The following is a 25938-nucleotide window of genomic DNA, read 5'->3' on the forward strand; positions in this document are numbered from 1 at the left end:
ATAGGAAGTAGCTTGGTGGTTGCCTGGGACCAGAGATGGGGAGTGGGAGAGGGGCAGTGTATAGGAAGTGGCCGGTAAGGGTGTGGGATTTCTTTGGGGGGTGATGAACATGTTCTGTAGTTGATCATACTGATGGTTTTTACAACTCTGTGAATCTACTAAAAGCCATTGAATTGTATGCTTGAAATGGACAAGTGATACAGTATGTGAATTCTATCTCAAAGCAGTTGTATTTAAAAAAGAACATGCAAAAATGCAAAACAAAAGCAAAACAAATAAGAACAGTTTCCCAAGTGTACGCTTGTGTGCTTTTCCTTTTCCTCTTTCCTTTCACTCTTCATTCGGTGGTTAAACGTTATTTACTGAACGCCTGATACAGGGGCTAGGAGTTAGCCTCCTCTAGGTGCTGGGAAAACTACAGGAAAGAAGACTGACAGACTCTGCTCTCACGAGGCTTCCCCTGGAGAATGCAGGCCGGGAGAGTTGTCACACTCAAGAAATACATGCACAAATAAATAAGCATAATTTCAGATAAAGATGGGCTTTGAAGTTGATAACAGGGCTACGTGGTTGATAGTGAGTGAGTAGACTCTTTACAGAAGAGTAGGAGTTTTCTGAGGTCGTTGGCCAAGGACCAGGGAACAATGAGATGGAGTAAGCATGGCAGTATCTTGGCACTGAGGGTCTGAGGCAAGGAAAAGACAAGAGACAGCCCCTGTGACGATGTGTCCATGGAGTAAGGAGGTGGTTAGAGGGCAGTGTGGGACAGAGGGTCAGGAGGTGAGGTTGGTGGGGCACCCAGGGTACAGATCCCGTAGGACTTTGCAGGCTATAGCAAGGCACTTGGATTTATCCTCGGTGTGATGGAAGTCATAGGCCAGTTCTGAGCCATGGAGCATGACCTGAGTTGTCATTCAGACTCCAGTACAGCAGATACATGACATAGGTAGAAACCTGCCACTTGGATTTCATGGTGATTCATGTTTTCTTTGGCCTCGGTACCTTGTCATATTCCTGCTTATCGTGACACATCTGCTGTGGGTCCAAGCAAAATACAAGTAAACAAAGCAAGAGTTGATTTGAAAATCAGGAAGATACCAATAACAGTATCTGCAGTGCACAGGCTCGGGAGCAAGTGTGAACCACAAGGCGGGATGAAATCAGGCCAGTATCAGAGAAATTGGCCACGTTACCAGAAGCCACTGCCCAGATGTGGCTTTTCTGAAGATGCGTATTTGAAATGTGCACCCTGGTTTGCTCTCTGTGTATCTGATACTCCTTAAACTTGCCCAGTCCTGTGACTTTATTTGAAAAGGGATTTAGCACTCAGTACTTGCCTAGACTTGTTGGAACAGACGTTAGAGAGAGTGGAAACAAGATTTTCATGGGGTGCTCAGGGGAAAGCTTTTCATCTTTGATGGCACAGCATAGTGTTATCATGAAGGCCAGCTTCTGGCTTTCAGGCAGTTGAAGTAACACACAGTTCCTCGGATTTATCAGTGAAATATGGTTTTTATTTAACTCTTTCTCCATCAGTATTCATACTGTTGATGAATTTCTAACTGTTCCTTTAGAAGTATAACTCTGGAGGCTCAGTCGGCTAAGCGTCTAGTTCTTGATTCGGCTCAGGTCATGACCTCACAGTTCGTGAGTTCGAGCCCTGCATTGCATCCGGCTCTGTGCTGACAGTACAGAGCCTGCTTGGGATTCTCTTTCTCTGCCCCTTGCCCCACTTGCACTCTCTCTCTCTCTGTCTCTCAAAATAAATAAATAAACTTAAAAAAAAAATAGTGTAATTCTGTCCATCTACTAGGCCAAGAGAAACTTCCCAGATAAAAATTCTTTTACCAGCAAATGATAAATAGAGGTATTTTCCCTCAGATTTATTCAGTGTAATGTTTATAGACATATCTCAAGGCAACAGAGTTTTTTCATGATCTGCTCACTTATTTGGAAAAAAAAAGCTGCTCAAATATACACTAGGTTAGAACAAAAAGAAAGAGAATCAGAATCCCACAACTTGATTTGAAAAATGTAAAAATCGCCAATGATTGTGCCCACAGAAATACCTAGACGGGCAAGCCTGTTTTATGCCTTAGTCCCTCCTGCCTGGCCCCTTTTCTTCCTAGGAGATAATGTACCCAATATGAAGGAACTAGAATAAGCAAGGAGGAAAATTTTTTGAAGAATCCGAGCTCCCTGTCCTTTTTTTCTGCCTAGACTTGTTTTATTCTTTCCTTGTTATTCCTGGAAAAATGCTGTTGTAATCATTTCTTCCAAAATGAGTTACTTTGCTCTGTCTCAAGTGAAGGAATGTATTTCTCCAAGCCAAAAATAAAACTAAATAAATGCCTTCAGTCCTTATGTACCAAGATTTGCCCAATGTGAGCTGAAATAATTCATCATTATCTACACAAGTCTTAATGGACACATTTTTCTTCAGATAAGAAGTAACCAGATCCTTGGTGTCTGTTTCCACTTAAGGCAAGTCAGTGCTTTGTGGCAAAAAATAATGAGCATGAAGCCTATCGATTTGTTTTTACTGAGGCTTTTTTCTGTCTTCCTTCCAGTTTTGCCACTGGCTGTGTTGTGACTGGGGAAAACGTGAGGTGCTCCTGCAAACCTGGATACACAGGCACACAGTGCGAAAGGTGGGTGCTGCCCCTCACCGCCCCCCCCCCCACCCGGCATCCCACAGGTAGGGTGGGCTCTGCGGGCAGGCTGCAGCAGGCTCGGGCTGTGGGTGCGGCTGTGCTGGGTCGTGGCTCAGAGCTGGGGTGGGGCTGTTGCTTTCACGGAGGCTGGAGAAAGGTCTTTAGGGAAAAATACAAGACTGTTCACTTAATAAATCATTAACTGCTTTATCTTTCTCGTTTTTTACATGTTTCAGAAATTTGAGAAGGAGGCCCAACGTATCATAGCGCTATGTACCCCCAACACGCTTGCCTACATGCTCCTATCCCCCTGCACACTCCCTCATTCCCCTCCCCTACATATTTCTACATGCCCCTCCCCCTCCACATCTGTATGTACTTCCACCCCCTACATGTCCTTACCTATCCCTACATCCATATAGATTCATCCTTACGTACCCCCACCCCATGTATACATATCCCTACATACCCCTACCCACCACACACGTGTCCTTGTATTTGCCTCCCTGGCACACATAACCCTAACTAGCCTAGCTCCATATACATTCATCCTTACATAGTCCTCACCCCATATATGCACATCCTTATGTACCCTTACCCCACCACCACATCCCTACTTACCTGCACACGCACATACAACTCTACATACTCCTATACACACACACACACACACACACACACACACACACACACAACTATACCTCTCTGTCCCCACATATTATGAACACCTGCAGGACAGTCTGTGTCATTCATTTCTGAATCACTGCTGCCTACTATTCATGTATTATTCATGTAATAGGTGTTCAGCAGCGGAACAAAAGAATAAATGTTGCAAAATGGAAACTATGAACTTAATTATGAGGGGCCAAAGAGCCAAGCTTTCGTTTTGCATGAACACATTTTCATGATTAGCTACCATACATTGGGCTCTGCCAAGCATATAAGGACTATGAAAGGTACTTAGAGTCTACCTCGGAAGGTAGCATGTACATTGTGCAAAAGTAACAGCATAGAAATGAATCATATGGACAGCATGTTTTTAAATTTAAAATAAGTTTATCATAAAGTCAATACTTACTTATAGGAATTATGTAACACAAGTGAGCAAAGAACCAATGAGGCCCACTATACCTTTATGTAGCTCTATATATTTGTGCATGCTCAGATATAATCCTGCTTATAATCATTTTATTTATAAAATCCCCAGTTAAAACTTGTATATTCTTACAGTTCATTCTGTGTGCACAGACGTTTTCTTTTTTTTTTTTTTAATTTTTCTTTTAACGTTTATTTATTTTTGAGACAGAGAGAGACAGAGCATGAACGGGGGAGGGTCAGAGAGAGGGAGACACAGAATCTGAAACAGGCTTCAGGCTCTGAGCTGTCAGCACAGAGCCCGACGCGGGGCTCGAACTCACGGACCGTGAGATCACGACCTGAGCCGAAGTGGGCCGCTTAACCGACTGAGCCACCCAGGCGCCCCCAGACGTTTTCTTAAAAACAAAAGTAGATTGCTGTTTTACTTTCTGTTTTGGCTCATTTTCTCACCTAGTAGATCTAGTAGGTTAGCAATATCTTTCCATCTCAGTAAGTATTCACTGATAACATCGTGTCAGAACCAAGAAGTTCTGTAATCTACTGCTGGTCTTTGAAATAGTTTTCCTCTTTTCCATTCAAAGCAGCACTAAAAGTAAATCCTTGTGGTGAATTATTTGTGTACATAAATCCTCAAGATGTAGTTAATAGAACCTGATCCCTTGGATCTAAGGATAGGTGCATTTTCAGACTTTTGATACATTTTGCTGGATTGCCCTCCAGAAAAGTCAGACTCATTTCTGTTCCTCCAGTAGCAAAAGAGCAACTTTTGCCACCAGTGAATACTACAAATGAGCAGTTTTTAAAATATTTGCCAGTTTGGTAGTTGAAAATTTTAATCATTCGAATTTACATTTCTTTGTTTCATAATTAGATGGGATTTTTTTCACGTACTAATTAACCATTTGTAGACCTTATTTTTTGGATTGCTTTCTAGGCTTTTTACTCACTTTTTCTAGTGCAGTGTTCTTTTATTTTATTTATTGGTCTATACAAATTCTTCATACTACATGTTGCAAATTTTTGTTTATTTTTTGTTTATGTTTTTTTGGTTTCGTTTTTTGTTATATGTATCTACTCTTATATTCTTTAGGCTGTCAGCCTTTGGGGCCATGCTTGGCGAAGTTACAGAAATGTTTATGCTTTCTTTTAGGACTTACATAGTTTTATTTCTTACACTCAGATCTTCATGTTGGTGAAAATTTGGAACCTAGCTTTTTGGTGGTGTCAGGGCATCTCACATGGCAGATAGATTTAGGGTCAACGTGTACAGCAAAATTGGCCAGAGTTCAAGAAACTCACACTATCCCAGTATTCCATCCCCATAATCCAGGGCCCACGTTGCATGAAATACACATAGTATTTGGGTACATCCCAGAGCCACACTCAGTAGGGTCAGACGTGCACACTAGGGGAGGCATAAGGAAAGCAGACTAATTAGGGGACTGGCAGATTCACATCCTTCATGTCACACTGTCACACTCACTGCAGGCTGTGTGCTCACTGAGTGAATGGGGACAGACATTCCAGCTGTTTTTCCCTCTGTGCCTCTCGTGCTGTCACTCTTCTCTCCCCCACCTCTCTCTCTATTGCCAAGTACATTTAGTTGAATTCACGAAAGATGAATGTGCGTTTACAAAGTTTCTGTACAAACTTAGAGTCGTTTCCATACATTTCGTTCAGTCTTTGTGCCGTTATCATTTCTGAAAGTATAAAATGCCTTTAGATAGTTGGTTGAGCAAGGCTCTCCTCATAACCCTTAAAATGTTTTCCTTGGCCATTCTATTTTCCTGGATAAACTTTAGAAGAGTTTTATAAGATTTCAAAACAAAACAAAACAAAAACAAAATTAATTTGGTTTTCACAGGAAGGCAGGGGTTATCTGAGACATTTGACAGACAGGGTGGGACCTACGTGGGTCTAGTGGGCCTAAGGGATGACGTGGGGCAGGAGGGTGGCTCAATCAGGGAAGTTACCCAAGAAAACTCAAGGACCTCGAGGCTATTTGCCTGGGAGGAAGGTGTGGACTGCCTCATTACAGGATCACTGAGCGTCAGCTAAGGGGCAGGGCACTGTCTGGTGGTAAAAAGATGCAATTTCAAGGTTCTTCTGTTTTCCATTTCAGCAAAAGGAACCTTGCCCACGGTTGCCTCACATCTATTATTCATTCTTTCTTTCAATGAAAAATGTATGGAGACCCTAGTATATGCCTGGCACTGGGCTAAGTGCTAGGGACACATTAGCGGCTGGAGCCCAGACTCTGCCCTCAGGGTTTTACAGTCTAGTGGTGGACAGACACACAAACCAGCCATTAAAATAGTGACCAATGGGGCGCCTGGGTGGCGCAGTCGGTTAAGCGTCCGACTTCAGCCAGGTCACGATCTCGCGGTCCGTGAGTTCGAGCCCCGCGTCGGGCTCTGGGCTGATGGCTCGGAGCCTGGAGCCTGTTTCCGATTCTGTGTCTCCCTCTCTCTCTGCCCCTCCCCCATTCATGCTCTGTCTCTCTCTGTCCCAAAAATAAATAAAAACGTTGAAAAAAAAAAGTTTTTAAAATAGTGACCAAGACAAAACTGGGTCCCCAGGCTGCAGGGGAGGAGCATCCAACTGCCCCTGAGGGGTGAGGGAGGAAGGGGCAGCTATACTGAGATGGGAAGGACGGGTGGGTAGAATGGGCTTCGGGAACGTTTTTCCAGGCTCTGTGGTGTGAAAGCTTGAGACTCCCACCTGGGAGAGGCATCCTAGTGCGATCCTCCTCATGGTTCTTCGCAAACAATGATGCAGAAAACAGCAACAGACCGGCTGAGACATCCGGTTGGCAGACAGCAGATTTGAAAAGAGAAATTCTTAATTAACAGTTCTCACAGCTTATGTCTGTTGTTTGCTGTCTCAGGAAAGCAAACTATAGTTTCTTAATTTTTTTTGAAGAACTTGTTCACAAGTAAATGCCATATGAATGTCAAATTTTTTAATTTGTTCAACATTTATTGGGGACCCTCCTTTGTGCCAGGCATCAAGCCAGCGCTAGTCATTAGCTATGCAGTGGTAGCTACAAGGACAATATAGGGTGAAGAGTAAAAACATAAGCAGGAGCCTGCTGGGCGGAAGAGGGAACAGCCAGTCTGAAGGAGGGGGCAGGAAAGGCTTCCCAGCTCATAACCGTGCCCTGGGCCACATTTCTCCCTCGGCTTCTCCGAGCCATAGAGGACAAACATGTTCTCTGCTCTTTTTTCTTGTACCACCGTCATCTATGAAATCAGGAAGTTTTACTTCAGTGCATTGTGTTTGGACACCAGCTTAAAACGAGAAGAAGGGTACCGGTCATTTCTGTAATCAGTCACTAACACTTTTTGCAAGAATAAGGAAGACGTGGAATCTAACTTCCTAAATATTTATGTGACTTTAATATAAAGTGTTTTGTAATTATGCATCTTTTACATAGAAAATTTAGATATAGGTGACACATCTAAAAATAAAGTATTTAAAACATAGGTCTTTTGCCTATAGCATGGTTTGTTAAGTAGAATATGGGGCCAGTCACATAAAGTAAAGCCTATGACAAGTTGGTTAGTAGACTTAGACAAGGCACCTCAGCGTAGTTACCTTCTTGATAATCAAGGAAGGCATGGGATTTCTGCTTCCTACCCACTTTCTGAAATGTAATAATTCCAAATTATGCCAGTTATACATGGATGTGTATATGTGTGCGTGTGTGTGTATATATATTTGTGTGTGTGTGTATATATATATATATATATATATATATATGCATGTTTCATCGTGTCTGAAAATGGTAGCTAACTTTTACTGAGTGTCTATTATGTGCAGGCATTGTATTAGATTCTTCACTACATTATTTTTTATCTCATTCATTGATCAAAATAGGTATTAATAGTGCAATTATTCACTTATTCATTCTGCATATACTTATCTGGCACCTATTATGGGCCCAGGCACTCTCCCATGTGCAGGGATATATCAGAAAGAATCCATGCCTTTGTGGAGTTTTCTTTTTTTTTAATTTTGTTTTCAATGTTTATTTATTTTTGAGAGACAGAGACAGAGTGTGAGTGGGGGAGGGGCAGAGAGAGAGGGAGACAAGGAATCGGAAGCAGGCTCCAGGGTCTGAGCTGTCAGCACAGAGCCCAATGCAGGGCTAGAACTCATGAACCCAGGACATCATGACCTGAGCCGAAGTCAGATGCTTAACCAACTGAGCCACCCAAGTGCCCCGAGTTTACATTTCCAAGGGAGACATAGATGAAGAAACTGAAGCTTGAAGGGTTAAGATAATAGGCCAAGGTTACACAGCATGGAGGCAGGGATCCAGCCAGGTCTTCCTGATAAAGCCTGTGTCCTTTGCACCCATTGGCAAAGTCTATATAAATTACCTAACAGTTCCATGATGCAAAGCTTAAATTTGGGGGAGAGCCAAATACCACATTTTCTTGATTCTATCAATTCCATGGAAGAGAAGACACCACACACAGACCCTGAGTTAATGACAATTTGGGGGGGGGGGGCTAGCATAAGAATGGAACTTTGCTAATAGAAATATTTTAGTTTACTTCCCAATTCCAAAAACATTGTGTCTGTTTTGTTGTTTGTTTGTGTTTTAAATAGAAACTCAGAATCCAGGAAGTGTTTTTTAACTTAAATAAGGAATGGAGTTCTCATCACCAAATTATCTAGAATAATAAAGGCTCTCAGCCAAGAGAGTAGGTGTTGTAACTGCCCTCCATTGTTTAGGCTCATTAAATACAGCCCTGTAGCAATTAGTGCAAATGGGAATTATGCAGGCTTGAAACAGTTCAGTAGGCAATATTAATAAAATCCCCATTGATAAGCAAATTTGAAATTCTATGAGTTTTACTTTAAATTTTTCTTTGAGGAAATTAGCCAGAAATTAAGCAATATTTAATTGTGTGGTATCTTCAGGAACATAACTCTTGCATAAAGCTGATCCACCCCTGACTTCCATTAATGGTCGAACCATTGGCTTCTGTGTGCATTTTGTTCATCTGCCATTCATCGACAGGGGTAACTGAGGATTTTGTCGTCCTGGTGTCAACGAGGAGGGAGCAAGCTCTGCCTGCCTCCTACTTTCTCTGTTCTCATCGAAGCCATAACTATCTGTACTGAGACACACTCATTCTTGCAAAGCAGCCTTCCCCACTTAGGGTGACAACATCTCAAATGGAGAGTTCAAGGGTGGAGAAAATGTCAGATGGAACAAATGATGAGTTCTTTGAGTGTTTCTCCTTTTTCTCTTTATTTTGGGTAGGTGTGCACCCGGGTATTTCGGGAACCCCCAGAAGCTTGGAGGTAGCTGCCGGCCGTGCAGTTGTAACAACAATGGCCAGTTGGGCAGTTGTCACCCCTTGACGGGAGGTAAGATGGACTCACACCTTTGTTAACCTGCATTTATCAATCTGGTTTTAATAAAATAGCAGGGGAGGAACCTAGGTAAATATTTTCATGAAGCACAATACCCAATGCCAGCTAACAGATATTTTGACAGCTTGACTTGGTGAATACTTGGTTTGGTGAATACAGTTTGGTGAATAACTTACTTCAAATAGCCTTTTTTTTTTTTTAATGTTAATTTTTTTTTTTAACATTTACTGATTTTTGAGAGAGGAAGTGCAAGAAGCGGTGAGGGAAGGGACAGAGAGAGAGGGAGACAGAGGACCCGAAGCAGGCTCCTCACTGTGAGCATAGAGCCCAGTTGTGGGGCTTGAACTCACAGAACCATGAGATCATGACCTGAGCCAAAATCAAGAGTCAGCTGCTTAACTGACCGAGCCACCCAGGTGCCCCTCAAGTAGGCTTTTGTTAAAAAGATAAATTGCTTTTAAAAGTCAAGTAATTGCAGTCAAAATAACCTCAGCTCCTATTTGGTGATTTTGCTCAGATCTCCCTTGACATTATAAGGTTATAACATATCAGTTTTCTTCATGTGTGTATCTGAGGAGATCAACATATTCTTTCTTGAATATCAATCCATGTCTGAGATGTGGGTGGTATAACTGGGATGGATTTCACATACCAAGGAAAAGAATCACTAGGAGTTAGTGTGGGTTCATTAGGAACAACTTGGAAGGAAAAGGAAGATGATTTTCTTCCTTCTTCAGCAGAGAATATTAACGTGATTTATCAAGAAAATATCACAGATATAGTGTAATGCCAAACCTTAGATAAAATCTCTAATCTTACAGTTATGGACAAGATGAAGAACTACTGAATGTATATATCTGAATGTATAGATATGTATCTATACTGTATATATAGATATAGATATAGTATATATATATATAGTGTATATATATAGTATATCTATATATATATATATACATATATATAGATACATACATATCTATATATATGTATCTATACTGAATGTATAGATTAGATCTGGTCAAGTGACTGCTCCCAAAGAAATATAGAGTAAATGGATTATTATCAGTCCAGAATGAGCTATCTTCTGACATGCGCTGCGCCTTAATCCTTGGCTCTATCTTGTTCAACACTTTTGACCTGAATGGGAATGTAGAAGGCATGCCCACCCAGTTATCACATGACACAAAGTTGGGAAAGATAGAAAATGTCTCCTATGGCACATTTAGAATATTTAAGGGACTCAAGAGCCTAGAATAATGGGCCGATTCTAAGACAACATTATGTTAGGGATAAGCCCGTGGTCTTATAGTTGAATGGCATAAAAATAAGTGTGTGGTAAGTGAGATGTGACTTAGTAGCACCAAGTGAAAAAGACTAAGGCTTTAGTCAGCAGCAAGTTCGTTATGGCTCAAGAGAGTAATATGGCCCCTAGGACACCTCATACAATCTTCAGTGAGTTCTAGAGTCTAACACCAGGTGGTCTGCCGTTCCCTGGCATGCTGCTCGTGTAAATCCTCATGTCGGACTTCTGTCTCTAGAAGACAATAGACAAGCTACGGTTTGTTCAGAAGAAGTGGAGATCCTGAAAAAACTTGGAACCATGTCACAGGAAGGATTGACAAACCAGGACAGTGGAAAGAAGACTTGGAAAGGATGTATTTGAGAGGCTGATAGATGTGTGGGAGAAGGGTCTGTTTGTTCTGTGTGGCACAAGAAGTAGAACCCAAGGAATGGAAGCTAGAGGGAGGTCTACGTTAAGTCATCCTAAGGAAGAAGTGCCATGTGTTTAAAGATGAAAAAGACTGTTTTAGAAAAACATGAGTTCTGTGAAGAGAGGTATTTGAGGAGAAGCTTCAACATCACACACAGCATATTCATGAGATTACTATCTTTACAACCGTCTTTTTCTCCCACTTTAATAATAACAACAGCAAAGAAACCTGAAATAAGGATGGTGACTATTTGCTCCCCAAATGGAAGAAAACACTCACGCATCAGACTTTTTGTTTCTCTGAGGTTTTGCCCCCTCTTTTTCATTCTTTTCATTTTAATTAATAATGTATAGATTCCTTGGTGGTCAACATTAAAACTTGTTAAGAAAATTGCACTGATAAATCAGTCACCCACATGAGGCAAGTCCTCCCTGGGTTATTCAAAGTGCTGTGGGGGATTGTGAAGAAAATAAAACTGTTTCCTGGTCGTAGGAAATTTACAACTTAATTGAGGAAATAAAAGTGACATAACTATCCATAGCATTAAGAATGAGTAATTTTTAAAAAAAGGTGAGTGGGCTGCCTGAGTGACTCATTTGGATAAGCGTCTGACTCTTAATTTCCGTTCAGGTCACGATCCCAGGTTGTGGGATTGAGCCCTGTGTCAGGCTCCATGTTGAGTGTGGAGCCTGCTTAAGATTCTCTCTCTCTCTCTCTCTCTCTCTCTCTCTCTTTCTTCCTTCCTTCCACCCCCACCCTAACCCCGTTTGCATGTGTGCACTCTCTGTCTCTCAAAAAAAAAAAAAAAAGATGAGTAAGAAAAACCCATGGTTATATATGATAAATTAAAATGTCTACAAATATATAGAAAAGAGACGCTGATTGTCTTTGAGTGGTGGGATCAAGGGTGATGTTTTTATATTACTTTTCTGATTTTCCCAAACTTTCCATAGTGAACTTCTATTATTTATGTTACAATTAAATGTAGTTTAAAGTATATGTATATACACACAAAGTGTGGAATATTGCCTGCTGCTGAGAAGACAAAATGTGAAAGCTTGTCTAGGAAAATGTCAAGCTTTGTGATTTCCTGTGGTGAAATTAGATTTTTTTTTCTAGAGGGAAGGGAGAGGGCATTTCATTGTAAAGACGCATGGTGCAGGGGAAAGGGTAGAAATGGGAAGAGTAAAGAACATCCAAGGAAGACCAGTAGGTTTTCTCTTACTCTAGTTGAGAACCTCAAAGTCTAGCTCATATCTGTGGTAATTGGCAGTGTGGGTCCACTAACATTGTGTGCATATCTCTCTCTCAGCACCTGTCACTCTGTTGTGTGATTTATCTGCTTCCCCTGGGGGCCAGTAAACTACAGGACAGCAGGGATTTTTGTCTTCCTAGCTTTGTATTTCCTGTACATGGCACAAGGCCAAGGCACGCCGTAGATGCTCAAAGGTGCTCAATCAATGTCTACTGAATGTTCTTGAATGATACTGGAAGAGAAGTCAATAGTTGTATAGGAAACTATCAAATGAAGAAAGCCTTACCACTAATGATTAGGGGGTTTTAATTAGATAAGAATATCATGACCTTTTATAGAGAAGAAAATGAATATACAGTCAGGGGCGTCACGAGAGAAGTTCCTGCAGCAAGATTGGTAAGAGATGGGAAAGCTCCCTGAACGATGCACAGGTAAAGAGGGAGAAGGGAAGAGCCAACGATGCCAGATAGTTGGGTGACTAAAATCTTCTCAAACTAGCTTTTCTGAAAGCCAAATTAAAAAGCAGATGAAGAGGAAGTTGAATAACAATATCTACTTTGGTTATTCCTTGTTTCAGACTGCATAGACCAAGAGCCCAAAGATGGCAGCCCTGGAGAAGAATGTGATGGTGAGAAAAGAACCCTCCCCCCGCCCCCCGCCGCCTCCAGCTGTGAGGTTTAGTTTAAGATACGTGAACCTCGTGCTGGGATGTGCACTTTCCAGGTTGGGAAAGCCATGGTGGGAGGCGGTAGGGGGAGGACTTTTTAGGGTCAAGCCCAGCCTCTGTTAACTCACAGCTTTATGACCTTGGACAAATGACCTGACTTCCCCAAGCCTCAGTTTAATCGTTTGTAAAATGGACATAATAACTATATGTACCCCACAGAGTTGCTGGGGAAGTGCTTACAAATCTTACCATAATTCCTGGCAAATAGCAAGCTCTCGGTAAATAAAAGCTATTTATTATTATTTTTCCACACACAAAATAAGTAACAAGTTGCATAGAATCACCATTTCTTGCAATTTTATTGAGATATAATTGACGTGCAGCATTGTATAAAAGTGCACAATGTAATGACTTGATGTATGTATATATTGCAAAATGGTTATCACAGTAAGTTAATAGCCATCACCTCACATAGTTAACAATTTTTTTCTAGTAATGAGCTTTTAAGACAGACTGTCTCAGCAGCTTTCAAATATACAATACAGTGTTGTTAACTATGGTCACCATGTTGTGCATTACATCCCCAAGGCTTATTTATCTTATAACTGGAAGTTGGTACCTTTTGATCCGTTTCACCCATTTCCCCCACTCCACTGCTTCTTTTTAAAATGCTTCCTGTCCAGAGATCTCTCTTGGGCAGAATCTGCATCCCTCCCTGAGAAGTCCAGGATTGTGATTTTTGACTGTGATGATCTGTGTGCATATTAACTGGGCTTTAAGCCCTCGTATTCTGTTTGCATTCTTGTGGCTTCAGCCCACAGCACATTTGCCTTTGATTGTGGCCTCTACAGATTGTGACAGCTGTGTGATGACGCTCTTGAATGACCTGGCCACCATGGGTGACGAGCTCCACCTGGTCAAGTCTCAGCTGCAGGGCCTGAGTGCCAGCACCGGCACTTTGGAACAGATGAAGCACTTGGAGACCCAGACCAAGGACCTGAGGGTAAATACCCTATGCACCCAGCACAATGCTGGGTCCAGAATCGATACTTGGGGTATAGATGCTGCATGAATGAATACCCCTCAAGCAGGAGACAGAGAGGTTGACTCCATTTAACGCTTTTTCTGATCCAAATGAAGACTAGATATTTACTGGTGGAAAATACTAGTGAACATACAAAACTAATACTCTAAGTGAACATTCTTTTTTAAAGTTTATTTATTTATTTTGAGAGAAAGAAAGAGAGTGAGAGAGAGAGAGAGAGAGAGAGAGAGAGCACAAGCAGGGGAGGGGCAGAGAGAGGAGAGACAGAATTCCAAGCATGTTTCACTCTGTCAGTGCAGAAGCCCGACGCGGGGCTTGAACTTGCAAATCATGATGTCATGACCTGAACTGAGATCAAGGCTGAATCCTTAACCAACTGAGCCACCCAAGAGCCCCAAGAACATTCTTTACTTAGTGAATGATTCTGGGCTAATTTTTCTTCTAGAGCCCTTAGCTGAGTATCTTGCATTCAAAAGAATCAGATTTGTATTAAATTGGTATTAATTCTCTAAATGGTGGAATTCTCTAAATGTTGGGCCTGGGGTTTTCTATGTTGGAAGATTTTTTATTTTGGGATTTTTAAAAAAATGAACCATAAGTTCAATCTTTAAAAATAGATATAGGACTGTTGGGGTTATGTTTCTTCTTGAGTGATATTTGGTAATTTGTGCCTTTCAAATACTTTTTTCATTTCATCTAAATTCTCAAATGTATTGACATAAAATTATTTATAGTTTTTCTTATTATCCTTTTAATACCTGAAAAATTTGTAGTAATACCCTCTCATCCATTCTTGATATCGATAATTTATGTCATCTCTTTTTTTCTTGATTATTCTGGCTAGAGGTTTATCAGTTTTAATGATCTTATTTTATTGATTTTCTCCATTGTTTTTCTATTTTCAATTTCATTGATTTCTGTTGTTATTCATAGTTTTTCTGCCTTCTGCTTTCTTTGGGTTTAATTAGCTATTCATTTTCTAGTTTCTTAAGATGAAAGCTTATCTTACTGATTTAAACCTCTCTTTTTCTAAATCAGCATTTAATGCTATGAATTTCCCCCAATGCACTACTTTAGCTGTATTCCACACATTTTGAGTTGTTGTGTTTTCATTTTTATTCAATTCAAAGGATTTTCAAATTTCCTTGGGACATGTCTTTGACCCCTGAATATTTAGAAATGTGTTGTTTAATTTCCAAACTGGGCATTTTCCAGATAACTTCTTGTTATTGATTTCTCACACAATTCTGTTGTGGTCAAAGAGCACACTTTCTGTGACTCCAGTTTTTAAAAATGTGTTGAAGTTTGTTTCATAGCCCAGAATATGGTTCATCTAGGAGAATATTCTATGTGTGCTTGGAAAGAAGGTGGCCAAGAGGATAAGTAATAGGGCTAAAGTCCCACAGGGCCAGAGGCAGGCTCCCTAGAGGAAACTGAGGGCATTTCTGCCTATGAATGGAGACTGAAAAACAATCTTGAAACTGCCCAGTGCTCATTGTTGAGCAGTGAGTGTATGAGAGACTAGGAAAGCTACAACCTTATGAGCCAAGACCTGGATGGACATGATTCACAAACCAGGATCTGTACTGGAATGTGATATCCTCAACATGACCATAGTGTGCAAGTCCTAAGCTGCCAATATAAGACCTGGTTCTGGACCAGAGGATCAGGGTGGGAATGGCGATGACCGTAAGATCATTGGTTAGGGCACAGAGAGTGGAGGCAGAAGTGGAGTTGCGGGTGTGTGTGTGCAATATTTACCTGCAAACATTGGGAAGAGACAAGTAACAATACGAAAGACATCCAGCAAAAGCAACCACTAAGAGATGAGTTCCCTTTAGATAAAATTAAAATTGGGACAATCTGAAAATTACTTTGAAGAGTAACAATTCAACAGAAGGAACAAAAAATTAGAATACTGTTAAAAACACTAGAAACCAAACAAGAAGAGGTACATATGAAAATATTCAATTAAAAATTATGAAAATGAAAAAAAAATTTATTCATTGAAGTAAAAGAATTCAGTAGAGGAGATAAACCCTAAATTGGACATAGTGAAAGAGGCTTTGGGGAAAGTTTAAGAAATGCTGTTAAAATGAGGGCTGATTCCAAACCCATTAGTACTTACAGCTGAGTACACAGTTGACCCTTCAACAACATGGGGGTTAGGGACATTGACCCCCTGCACGGTTGAAAATCTGCATATAACTCTTGACTCCTAACAGGCTACTGTTGACCAGGAGCCTTACCAATAGCATAAATAGTTAACACATATTTTGTGTATGTATTACATATTGTATTCTTACAATAATACCTAAGGTTTTCTAATTTTTTTTTGGTATTTCTAGGTTACATGGTCCATCTGTGAGTTTGTTTTAAATTGTTGCAAATCTCCAAAAGATCTTCTTACATATTTATTGAAAAAAATCCATGTATAAGTGGACACAGGCAGCTCAAACCAGTATTGTTCAAGAGTGAACTTTATATAGCAAAAAATAATACTAGAAAAATGGCTCTTTTTCATCCCATCAGGGTAAATTTTAGTCCATGATTTACAGGCTCTTAATATAGAGAGGAAAAAAGCCATTATGTTTTGAGAGAAAAAGAAGCCCCTGGAGTTACTCTGATGTCATGAATATAACCCTGCACTTCTTCAATGAAGGGCAGGGAGCCAGCATTTCAGTACCTGTCCTATGTGCCAGGCTCTGTGCTCAGTGCTTTATTTAAGTCTTACAGAATCCTATAAGGAAAATAGTCTTATTTTCATTTAACAGGTATGTTAAAGCTAAGTAACTTGCCTACTATCACACAGCTTACACATGGCAGGTTCTAGGACTCGAACCAAGATCAAATTCCAAAGACCATGCTTTACTCACTGTACGTATTCTACTAACACTCCATAGAATGACATGCCTCAGTTTTCCTGTATTAAAATTAAAATAGAACTGTCTTCTTCCTAGATCACACATACACTGTGAAAATTCCTTAGGAAGAAGTGTGAGAAGGAAAACAGCATTTTTCAATGTTCATATGTACGTGACACTTGATAATATCATCAAAAAACCCAGCAGCTTAATATGATAATCCCCAATTTGCTGATGAAGGAGATAATACTCAAAAGCGGCAGACCTAGTGTTTGGACCTAAGCTGTAAAGCCTGTGTTGTTTCCCCCAGTGCTGGCTCTGTCACATGCAAGTTAATAGTATAGGTAATAGCAAGTTAATAGGAGGTAATAGTATAGCTTTTTCCTGTAAATTTCTTCAAGATATTAACAAGTTTTTTTCCCAAAAAAATTGAAAATAATCACTACTCTAGAGATTATGTGCAGAAATGTCACCCTCTAAAAGTAAGGAAACTGTTTAGTATCCAAAAAAACAGGGGACCTGGATTCTGATCCTTGAGCAATCAAGGATCATCTCTACAGCATTCAATTAAATGAGCTCTCAGTTCCCTTCCTGCTAAAAAATTCTTTGAATCTGATGGTTCCTTCACTAAATTAGCCTCAGGCACTGCTTTTAGTATTACAATGTTAAATATAGGTTAAAAACAACAGCATTTTGTAGAGTCTGGAAAGTTAGATATCGGGTAAGTGGTATCCTCATTTCTGTAAGGTTCAGTTACTAACTCAAGGAAAGTATCTCTTGTCTTTTCACGGTTATAAGTTTATTTTAGAACCATATCACAACTCACATCAGAAAGTAGATTCTTCAAGTAGCTGATTTCAGAGAACCAAATCATTTCCTGTGGACCAGCATCGGGCTTGCTAAATGAATCTTTCCATATCACCACTGGGATTACCAAATTGATAGGACTTACTCCAAGTTTCTGCTCTAATGTGAGATTAATTTTGCATTTTACTTTCAGAATCAGTTACTCAACTACCGTTCTGCCATTTCAAATCATGGATTAAAAATGGATGGTCTGGAAAAAGAACTGAGTAATCTGAATCGAGAGTTTGAAGCTTTGCAAGAAAAGGTAATGTGTTAGGTCAATAACGTTAACTTTTTGTTGTTGTTGTCCTCAAAATATTGTTAGTTTCCCCCCCTGCACCCCCGGATCAACATAATTTGTTAGTAATCAATTTATTTTTCATATAGGTTCAAATAAATTCTAGAAAAGCACAAACATTACATAACAATGTTGATCGGACAACCCAAAGCACAAAGGAGCTGGACACAAAGATTAAAAATGTCATCCGGAATGTGCACAGTAAGGAGTTACTCAATCCAATTAAATATTTTTTTTATTACATAGCCTGTTCTGTGCCCCCATGCTCTGAAAGAATTTCTCCTTAAGAGTTCAATATTATGAAAAAGATCCTATAATGATACTGAAAAACTAATATGAACCTTCCATAAAAATCCCTTTTTTTTTTTTTTTTAGTAGTCTACTGGAGTCCAGAATTCCCAGTTTAATAAACTACTCGATATTTTCTAGTTCTCTTGAAGCAGATCTCTGGGACAGATGGGGAAGGAAACAATGTGCCATCAGGGGATTTTTCCAGAGAGTTGGCTGAAGCAGAGCGCATGATGACAGAGCTACGGAGCCGCAACTTTGGAAAGCACCTGAGAGAAGCAGAAGCTGAAAAAAGAGACGCTCAGCTCTGTAAGGATGTTCCCAAATCCTTGTATGCAACCCATTCTAATGGGCTTGAAATACAGTGTGCAAAGTGCAATGTCAGGTCCCCAGTACTGGTGGCTAGGTTAGTCATTTCAGCGTATATGACTTTTATTTTTTATTTATTAAAAATTTTTTTAATGATTATGTATTTTTGAGAGAGAGAGAGAGAGTCAGAGTGTGAACAGGGGAGAGGCAGAGAGAAAGACACAGAATCTGAAGCAGACTCCAGACTCTGAGCTGTCAGCACAGAGCCCGATGTGGGGCTCAAACACACGAACCGTGAGATGGTGACCTGAGCCAAAGTCCGACACCTAACCAACTGAGCCACCCAGGCGCCCCGCTGTTCACAACTTTTAGAGCATGGTGTGAGAATGGGTAGCTCCTCCAGGCTACCAAGAGGTTGTAGAATATAGCATCTTACCATCATGCAAGAAAAAAAAATAGGTTCTTCTCCTAAGATAACAGCACTGGTATTGCCTTTTCCTTATTAACTGCATTTTTATTCTTTCTTCCTTCAGCTCCATTCAACTTTCTCATTATATCATTTTTAACGGCCACCCCCACCAGCACATTTGTGATCGAATCACAAATCGATATTAGCACTACTATTGCAGGAACCAAAATCTGGTGTAGTAGAAATTAACAGAATATCTCTAAAGGTTTTACTTAGGAAAAATGCCTCATTAGTTCAAAACTGTGAGAAATAGAAGTCTGGTGCGTATTTTTTCAAATACTGATCTTTCTTCTCCGGTGAAATGATGTGTCAATGGTTAATATGCAGACGGTAGCAGTTTTCTTTTAGCATTTGTATGGTTTAAATTTATTATTAGTCTTTGCTTTTGACTGAGGAGACAGGGTTAGTTTGCAGTTAGTAGTATTTAGTAGTAGTGTTAGTTGGTAGTGTTAATAGCAGTGTTAGGAGCACGTGCTCTGTCCTCTGCAGATCTTGTTCAAGTGCCAAGGCTGATTGGTCATGCAACATTGGGTCGGTCAACTAATTCCTTGGGCTCTCCATTTGCGTATCTGAAACATGAGACTGCTATCATTGTTTTCATGTGGTTTTGTGTGCCCACATAACCAAGCAGGTGCTCCATAAATGTTAGTTTCCTTTCCCATTCACTTGCAAGTTCAAGGAAAACCATGAAATGAGTAGAAACTTCATTCTTCCTCTGTAGACTTTATAGCTTAGCTTAGAGGTACTCCTCTCTCAAGTGAAAAACAAAAATGTGTTGTATTACAGTGCTGAATCGGATAAGGAGCTGGCTGGAAAACCACCAAGTGGAGAACAGTGCACTTGTCAAGAACATACGGGATTCTTTAAATGAGTACGAGGCCAAACTCCGTGATCTGCGGGCCGCACTACAAGAGGCAACTGCCCAGGCAAAGCAGGCCACTGGCCTCAACCGAGAAAACGAGAAGACTTTGGAATCCATCAAGGTGGGTTCACAGTCAGAATCTGCATACTTTTCTTAATGACAAGGATGAGGAGGGCAGGGATCTTTATCATTAATAAAGCGGCAGAGCCAGGCACCTGTCTGTATGTCTAGCCTGTGCACACCTGTCTGTACGGCAGATGCTAATCAAACAGGAGTAAGGGATTAAATACAAAACCAAAGTTATTCCTCCTCCGCAGTCACCAGAATAGATTGTGAACTTAAACCACAGAGAAAGCAGAGCAAATTGCTTTAGTTCTGCCCCTGACTGACAGAGTGCTGGAGGAATAATGTTGCCAAGTAGATGAGAAATTAAACCAATATTGTTATAATTAAATCAGAGTATATAATATATGCTTTAAATAACTGATTTTTTTTGTGTCAGCTGTGTAAACATCATTATCATGATCACTGATAAGGGCATTTTAAGCCATTATCTTACAGGAAATAGATTAAAATACAGGCCTCATGCAGGAGCTGCAGAGACCGAATCTGGAGCTTGGGATTCTACAGTATATTTTTTCAGGGGTGCACACTGTATGCTGAAACAGCAACATAAATGTGAGGCGTTATTAAATGACAGTAAGATCAAAGTGGAGTAATGTAGGACTGACCTCCCAAAAGAAGAACTTGTCAAAGAAAACAAGTAATATCTTAGTCGATGGCAATATGCTTAATTCCCAAAGCCTCTTTAGACGGCTGTTGGAAGTCACTGATGATACCAAGGGAAGGGTGCGTGATCCAATTTTATGGGTGTGTGAGCTTTGGCAGCTCCTAGCTTGGCCTTCTCAGATCCCATGTATCCTCTCATTGAAGCGCCTCTCCAACCTCACAGGGCCTGGCATGTGGGGCGTTGCGATGATGGGTGCTGCTTCGTTCAGGAAAATCCCTCATGCTGCCTCACAAACCAGAGCTTACTTACCTTTCCGCCTCACTGGCCCAGTTGCCCCCAGTTTAGAAAGCTTCTGCAACGGTGCGAACTGTTGTTTCGTTGGCATGTAGTTTGAGGAAACCATGACAACACACCTACGCGGCAAAGTGAACTGATTTCCCCGCACTTTCTAATTGCCTCGATGATCTTTCGGTTTCAAGAAAACATTATGACTCCGAAATGATTTCTGTGCTGTTGTGCAGTAGATATGCCTGTGCTTCCTGGTCGTATACCATGTAGTTCAAACAGGTTCTTCTTCTTCTTCTCGCCAGAGACAAGTTAAAGAAATGAATTCCCTACAGAGTGATTTCACCAAGTACCTAACCACGGCAGACTCTTCCTTACTGCAGACCAACACGCTGCTGCAGCTGATGGAGAAAAGCCGGGAGGTAGAGGCAAAACTTGTTCTCTGAACGCTGAAAAACATTCAGATTCTATATGAGGAAACTATGAACTGGGTTAACATTTTTTTTTTCTGCAATACATGTCTTTTAGATGGAAGGAAATAAACCAAGATGTTCATTACCGTGGTGCTACCCTTGGGGCGTGGGGGGTGTGAATGATGTGTCCTCTGTATGTCTATTTGTATTACTTAATTAGCCCACAGTGAGCAGATGTTGCTTTTGTGATGACAAAAAAAATTGGAATGCTGTTTTTAAAATATCAAGCATGCATTTATTAGCAGAACTTATTTAGGACTCATAATAGGTTGACCACATTAGCAGCCCAATGGGCATTTTGCAAATATCTTTTGTTATCGCTATTTCTAGAGTAGAAAAAAAAAACGTTTCGGTTTAATACAACTTTATGCTAATGATGACAGTGTGCTTTTATAAAATTTATCAGAAGGGGTACCCACCCTAAGAAAATTGTCCAAATGGTGGTAAAACTTGCAAAAATATTATCAGTGCCACTACTGAAATAATACATCCTGGGAACATGAAGTTTATGACAGAGTTTGAGAAAATGGTGTATACATTCTTTGCTTAAAGTGACACTGTCTCTGTTTACTTGAAAAAAATAGGAATATGAAAAACTAGCTGCCACTTTAAATGAAGCAAGACGTGAGCTAAGTGACAAAGTGAGAGAACTTTCTCAGTCCGCCAGTAAAGCCTCCCTGGTGGTGGAGGCAGAAACGCACGCACAGTCTTTACAGAAGCTGGCAAAGCAGCTGGAGGAGTGAGTGACCCCCCCAGGTCTAACCGCAGGAGCTGCTGGACCTAGTGTGAAAGCCTCCCTGACTGAGCTGGGGCTCCAGAATAGGGCAGGGGGGCGGGACCCAGGGCCCGGGTCCGAACCCAAGCTGCGCTGGGGGTGTGATTCCCAGATAGACCCTTGCCAGCGCAGGTCTCCATTTGCCAGATGAGGAGGCTAATCAAGGAGGCTGGGAGGGGGAGGTGAAGGGGCCTTCAGCCGCAGGCAGTGGAGGCTGTTGAAGCCCTTCACCCACACTGTCTTCCAGGATCAAGAGGAATGCCAGTGGGGATGAGCTGGTGCGCTGTGCAGTGGATGCTGCCACCGCCTACGAGAATATCCTCAACGCCATCAGAGCAGCGGAGGACGCGGCTGACAAGGCCACTAGCGCATCTGAGTCTGCCCTCCAGGTGGGCACCCGCACTGGCACCTTTTTTGGATGCACTCTGGAGACGACTCATTGTCTTACTTTCTTTTCATATGCACTGAGGAATGTAAACAAGCCTTAGTTTAAAAAAATTTTTTTTAACGTTTATTCATTTTTGAGACAGAGAGAGACAGAGCATGAATGGGGGAGGGTCAGAGAGAGAGAGGGAGACACAGAATCCAAAACAGGCTCCAGGCTCTGAGCTGTCAGCACAGAGCCCGACGCGGGGCTCAAACTCACGGACCGCGAGATCATGACCTGAGCCGAAGTCGGCCGCTTAACCGACTGAGCCACCCAGGCGCCCCAACAAGCCTTAGTTTAAATTAGAACTTATTATATAGAATAGACTTGAACTTGCTCTAGATGTGGATCGTTTGTGTTTACATGACTGTTTTGATAGATATAGCACAGTTTTAAAAGCCATTTGTGAAACCAGATAGAAATTCCACCGATTACCAATGTTGAGCCAAGATGAATAGTGTATCCTGCTTCTTTCTAGGTATGATTTTAGACCATGATTAAGTATTGGCATTTCACAAAGAAGAGGGAAATTTTTGTACACGATTTGGTAACCATTTATTTCCTGTCATTTGCCTTAACACCTGGGCATGTCTTGGAGTCCTGTGTGATCTCACATGTACCATATAATATTCCCATATCTAAGAATAAAGCATAAAATATTAAATATCAAAGAATTAGAGGATAGGCCTTCTTGAAGGTTAAAGACTTTTATCTCCCAAATATTAAAAACTTAAAAGCAACTCTTCTCTTTCTTCAGTTATTGAAGAGGGTATTGTACAAACAACAGGGAGAGAATGAGACAGGTATCACATGATTTGTTAGTATGTCACCAGGGAAGTGTCTACCTCCCCAAGCCACACATATCTATGTACAGCCCTAACTGTATCTTTTCAGGAGCAGTCCTTTTAAACTTCCCCCTTACCTTTGAACCTCATCCTTTAAAGATTGAAGATAAGGGCTTTTAGAGTAGGATGAAAAAATCTTACTCCACATTTCCTAAGGAATGCTACATGCTTAAGGCTGGTAAATGCTTTGCTTTCAGACGGTGATAAAGGAAGATCTTCCAAGAAAAGCAAAAACCCTGAGTTCTGACAGTGATAAACTATTAAAGGAAGCCAAGCTAACACAGAAGAAGCTACGGCAAGGTATTGGAGCCTGGCGGGGAAGGGGAGGCTGGGATAGCCAAGGGTTTGAAAACGTCCTGTTAAGACCAGGAGAAACAGCAAATTCTGGAAGCAAATGCGTGATCTATTTAATAGATTTGATGTTTCCACCCAATATTCTAACATATACCAAGTTAACTAGAACCTCATGAATATACATAAATCTCAAAGGTAATCAGTGCCCATGGCATTAGGAACCCACACAGCATAGAGGTATGTCCAGGGCTGGTCTCTCATTTAAGGCCCAGATAATAGTTTCAGGTCACCAGAGCTTCAATGTTTCTTAAGTCCTAAAATGCTAGTAAGTAAAAGTACCAAAAATTACTACTACTATGAAGCATGAGAATTTTTGAACCATACATTTTATCTTTGAAAATTTCCCATGTATTTAATTTTTTACAAAACAATTAAACCATCTCAATCTCACCAAATTCTGGTGTTCTGAAAATGGTGTTTCTTGATTTTCTCTGGTCTCTTGTGTTCATTCATGGCCAAGAAACTATGTCAGCATTTTTGAGTGACTAGATGCCTTCTGACAGTAATATTTATATTTTTTCATGTTTAAAAATTAAATACATGAAAAATTACCTACAAAAATATGTATTAACATAGAATGATTTGCTTAGCAAATTGCAGGAATTAAAATTCCCTGGTGTGACATCTGTTCCCTTTACAAAGTATAAGCTAAGAGGTGAGGATTGTTTTAAGTAGGGTTAGGATGCTAACTACATTGATATTTTTTCTTTTGTTTTCTACCAGCATGCTTCTTTTTACCTTTTGATCCCCTTCACCCCCCCCCCCCCCACCAGGGGCTTGGGCAGCCCCTAATAGGTTCCTTGTATTTGGGGAGTGTTTTTAGATTCCACATATAAGAGAGATCATAGGGCATTTGTCTACATTGTTATTTAAATCGGTCCTGGAATCACAATTTAAACCGTGTATCATCACTTTGGCCTTAAAGCATTCACTGGTCATTTTCCATTACCTCAAAGTGGCAATGTTATCAGCTAGGAATGTCTGTGAACTCCCTCCCTTTCACTGAATCCCCTTAAATATATCAGTTTGGAAGTGGACAGAAACAAACAATGCCTACTTTGTGAGTGCATGTGCTTGGATGAGGCTGTCTCAACAGCACTTTATTATACTCTGAAGAGGCATCATTCATTCATTCACTCATTCATTCAATAAGTATGACTAATATTAAGCCCAGACTAGTGCCAGACAATGCACATCCCTTTCCTTCACTAAGCAGAGACGTTTGCCCTGACCAAAGTGGAAGTCGAACTGCCCCTAAATGACTAAGCCTCTCACTGTGTTCATGATGCATTTCCAAGCAGCTGGATGCCACAGGCTCAGGTATACTCCTGGCCTCTGGAACTGGAAGCCCCTGGAACTGTTGGTCTAGGCACCTATAGTGAACATCTCTGAGATTCAGGTCTGCTCAATGCTCTGCAGATGCTGGCTACTTCAGGGGCCACCAATACCAATGGAGGATCAAAACCCATAGGGTAATTGCCTCATGATGCTTTATTTAATTTTAGAAATCAGTCCGGCTCTCAACAACCTACAGCAAACTCTGAAAGTTATGACAGTTCAGAAAGGATTGATTGATACCAATATCACTGCCATCCGAGATGACCTTCGTGGGATACAGAGCGGTCAGTATCTCCCTACCCACCGTACTTGGCTTCTTTTGTCGAGCATTCAAGATACTTACACCTCCCTCTTTGTGTGTGCTTTAGATGACATCAGTGATATGATCAGTAGGGCAAAGAGCATGGTCAGAAATGCCAACGACATCACAGATGAGGTTCTAGATGGGCTCAACCCTATTGAGACAGATGTGGCAAGAATTAAGGATACCTATGGGAGCACACAGAGAGAAGACTTCAACAAGGCTCTCACTGATGCAGATAACTCAGGTATCAAGCATTCTTCAGACAGGACATACTATCCGTTTTCTCCATTGTTATGCACTTTGGTCAGTTTATGTGAATTCTTCCCTGATAAAGTCTGAAATTAGAAATTAAAATATTAGAAAACTGCTTCACATAACACCTTCAAAGAATATGGGTATTCTATTAGAAAGTCTAGGTGGGATTTTTTTTTTAACCCATTGACATTGGTATTGAGTTTCCCTTTTTTAGAGTGGAGATATAGGTCCCCTAATCATGAGGTATTAAATTACAATTGATATTAAGGTTCAAAAAATAAAGATTTAGCTTCTTCTGTAGTGGTTAAGAAAGATGATTTGATATCTAGACTGCAGGATAGAATCCACGATGTATTTAGGAAAGGTATCACCTGACTCTGAGTCATCCTGT

General features: G+C 40.8%; 1 protein-coding gene across 7 annotated transcripts in view; it reads left to right on the plus strand.

The window, feature by feature from the left end:
• LAMA3 (laminin subunit alpha 3) overlaps positions 1–25938 on the plus strand; it is a 274529-nt gene that overhangs the window by 206869 nt on the left and 41722 nt on the right. For all 7 annotated transcript variants that reach the window (XM_086682631.1, XM_086682625.1, XM_086682626.1 and 4 more), the window contains 14 exons: positions 2571–2651; positions 9031–9137; positions 12691–12741; positions 13632–13783; positions 17690–17800; positions 17923–18034; positions 18263–18430; positions 19686–19882; positions 21082–21198; positions 21834–21988; positions 22272–22413; positions 23494–23596; positions 25156–25272; positions 25357–25536. In XM_086682631.1, coding sequence (XP_086538757.1) covers positions 2571–2651; positions 9031–9137; positions 12691–12741; positions 13632–13783; positions 17690–17800; positions 17923–18034; positions 18263–18430; positions 19686–19882; positions 21082–21198; positions 21834–21988; positions 22272–22413; positions 23494–23596; positions 25156–25272; positions 25357–25536 — 1793 coding nt within the window. The remainder of the gene's footprint in view (positions 1–2570; positions 2652–9030; positions 9138–12690; positions 12742–13631; positions 13784–17689; positions 17801–17922; positions 18035–18262; positions 18431–19685; positions 19883–21081; positions 21199–21833; positions 21989–22271; positions 22414–23493; positions 23597–25155; positions 25273–25356; positions 25537–25938) is intronic.

The sequence above is a fragment of the Puma concolor genome, chromosome D3, assembly GCF_028749965.1.
Source record: "Puma concolor isolate L17-30 chromosome D3, mPumCon1.1.hap2, whole genome shotgun sequence".
NCBI lineage: Eukaryota > Metazoa > Chordata > Mammalia > Carnivora > Felidae > Puma > Puma concolor.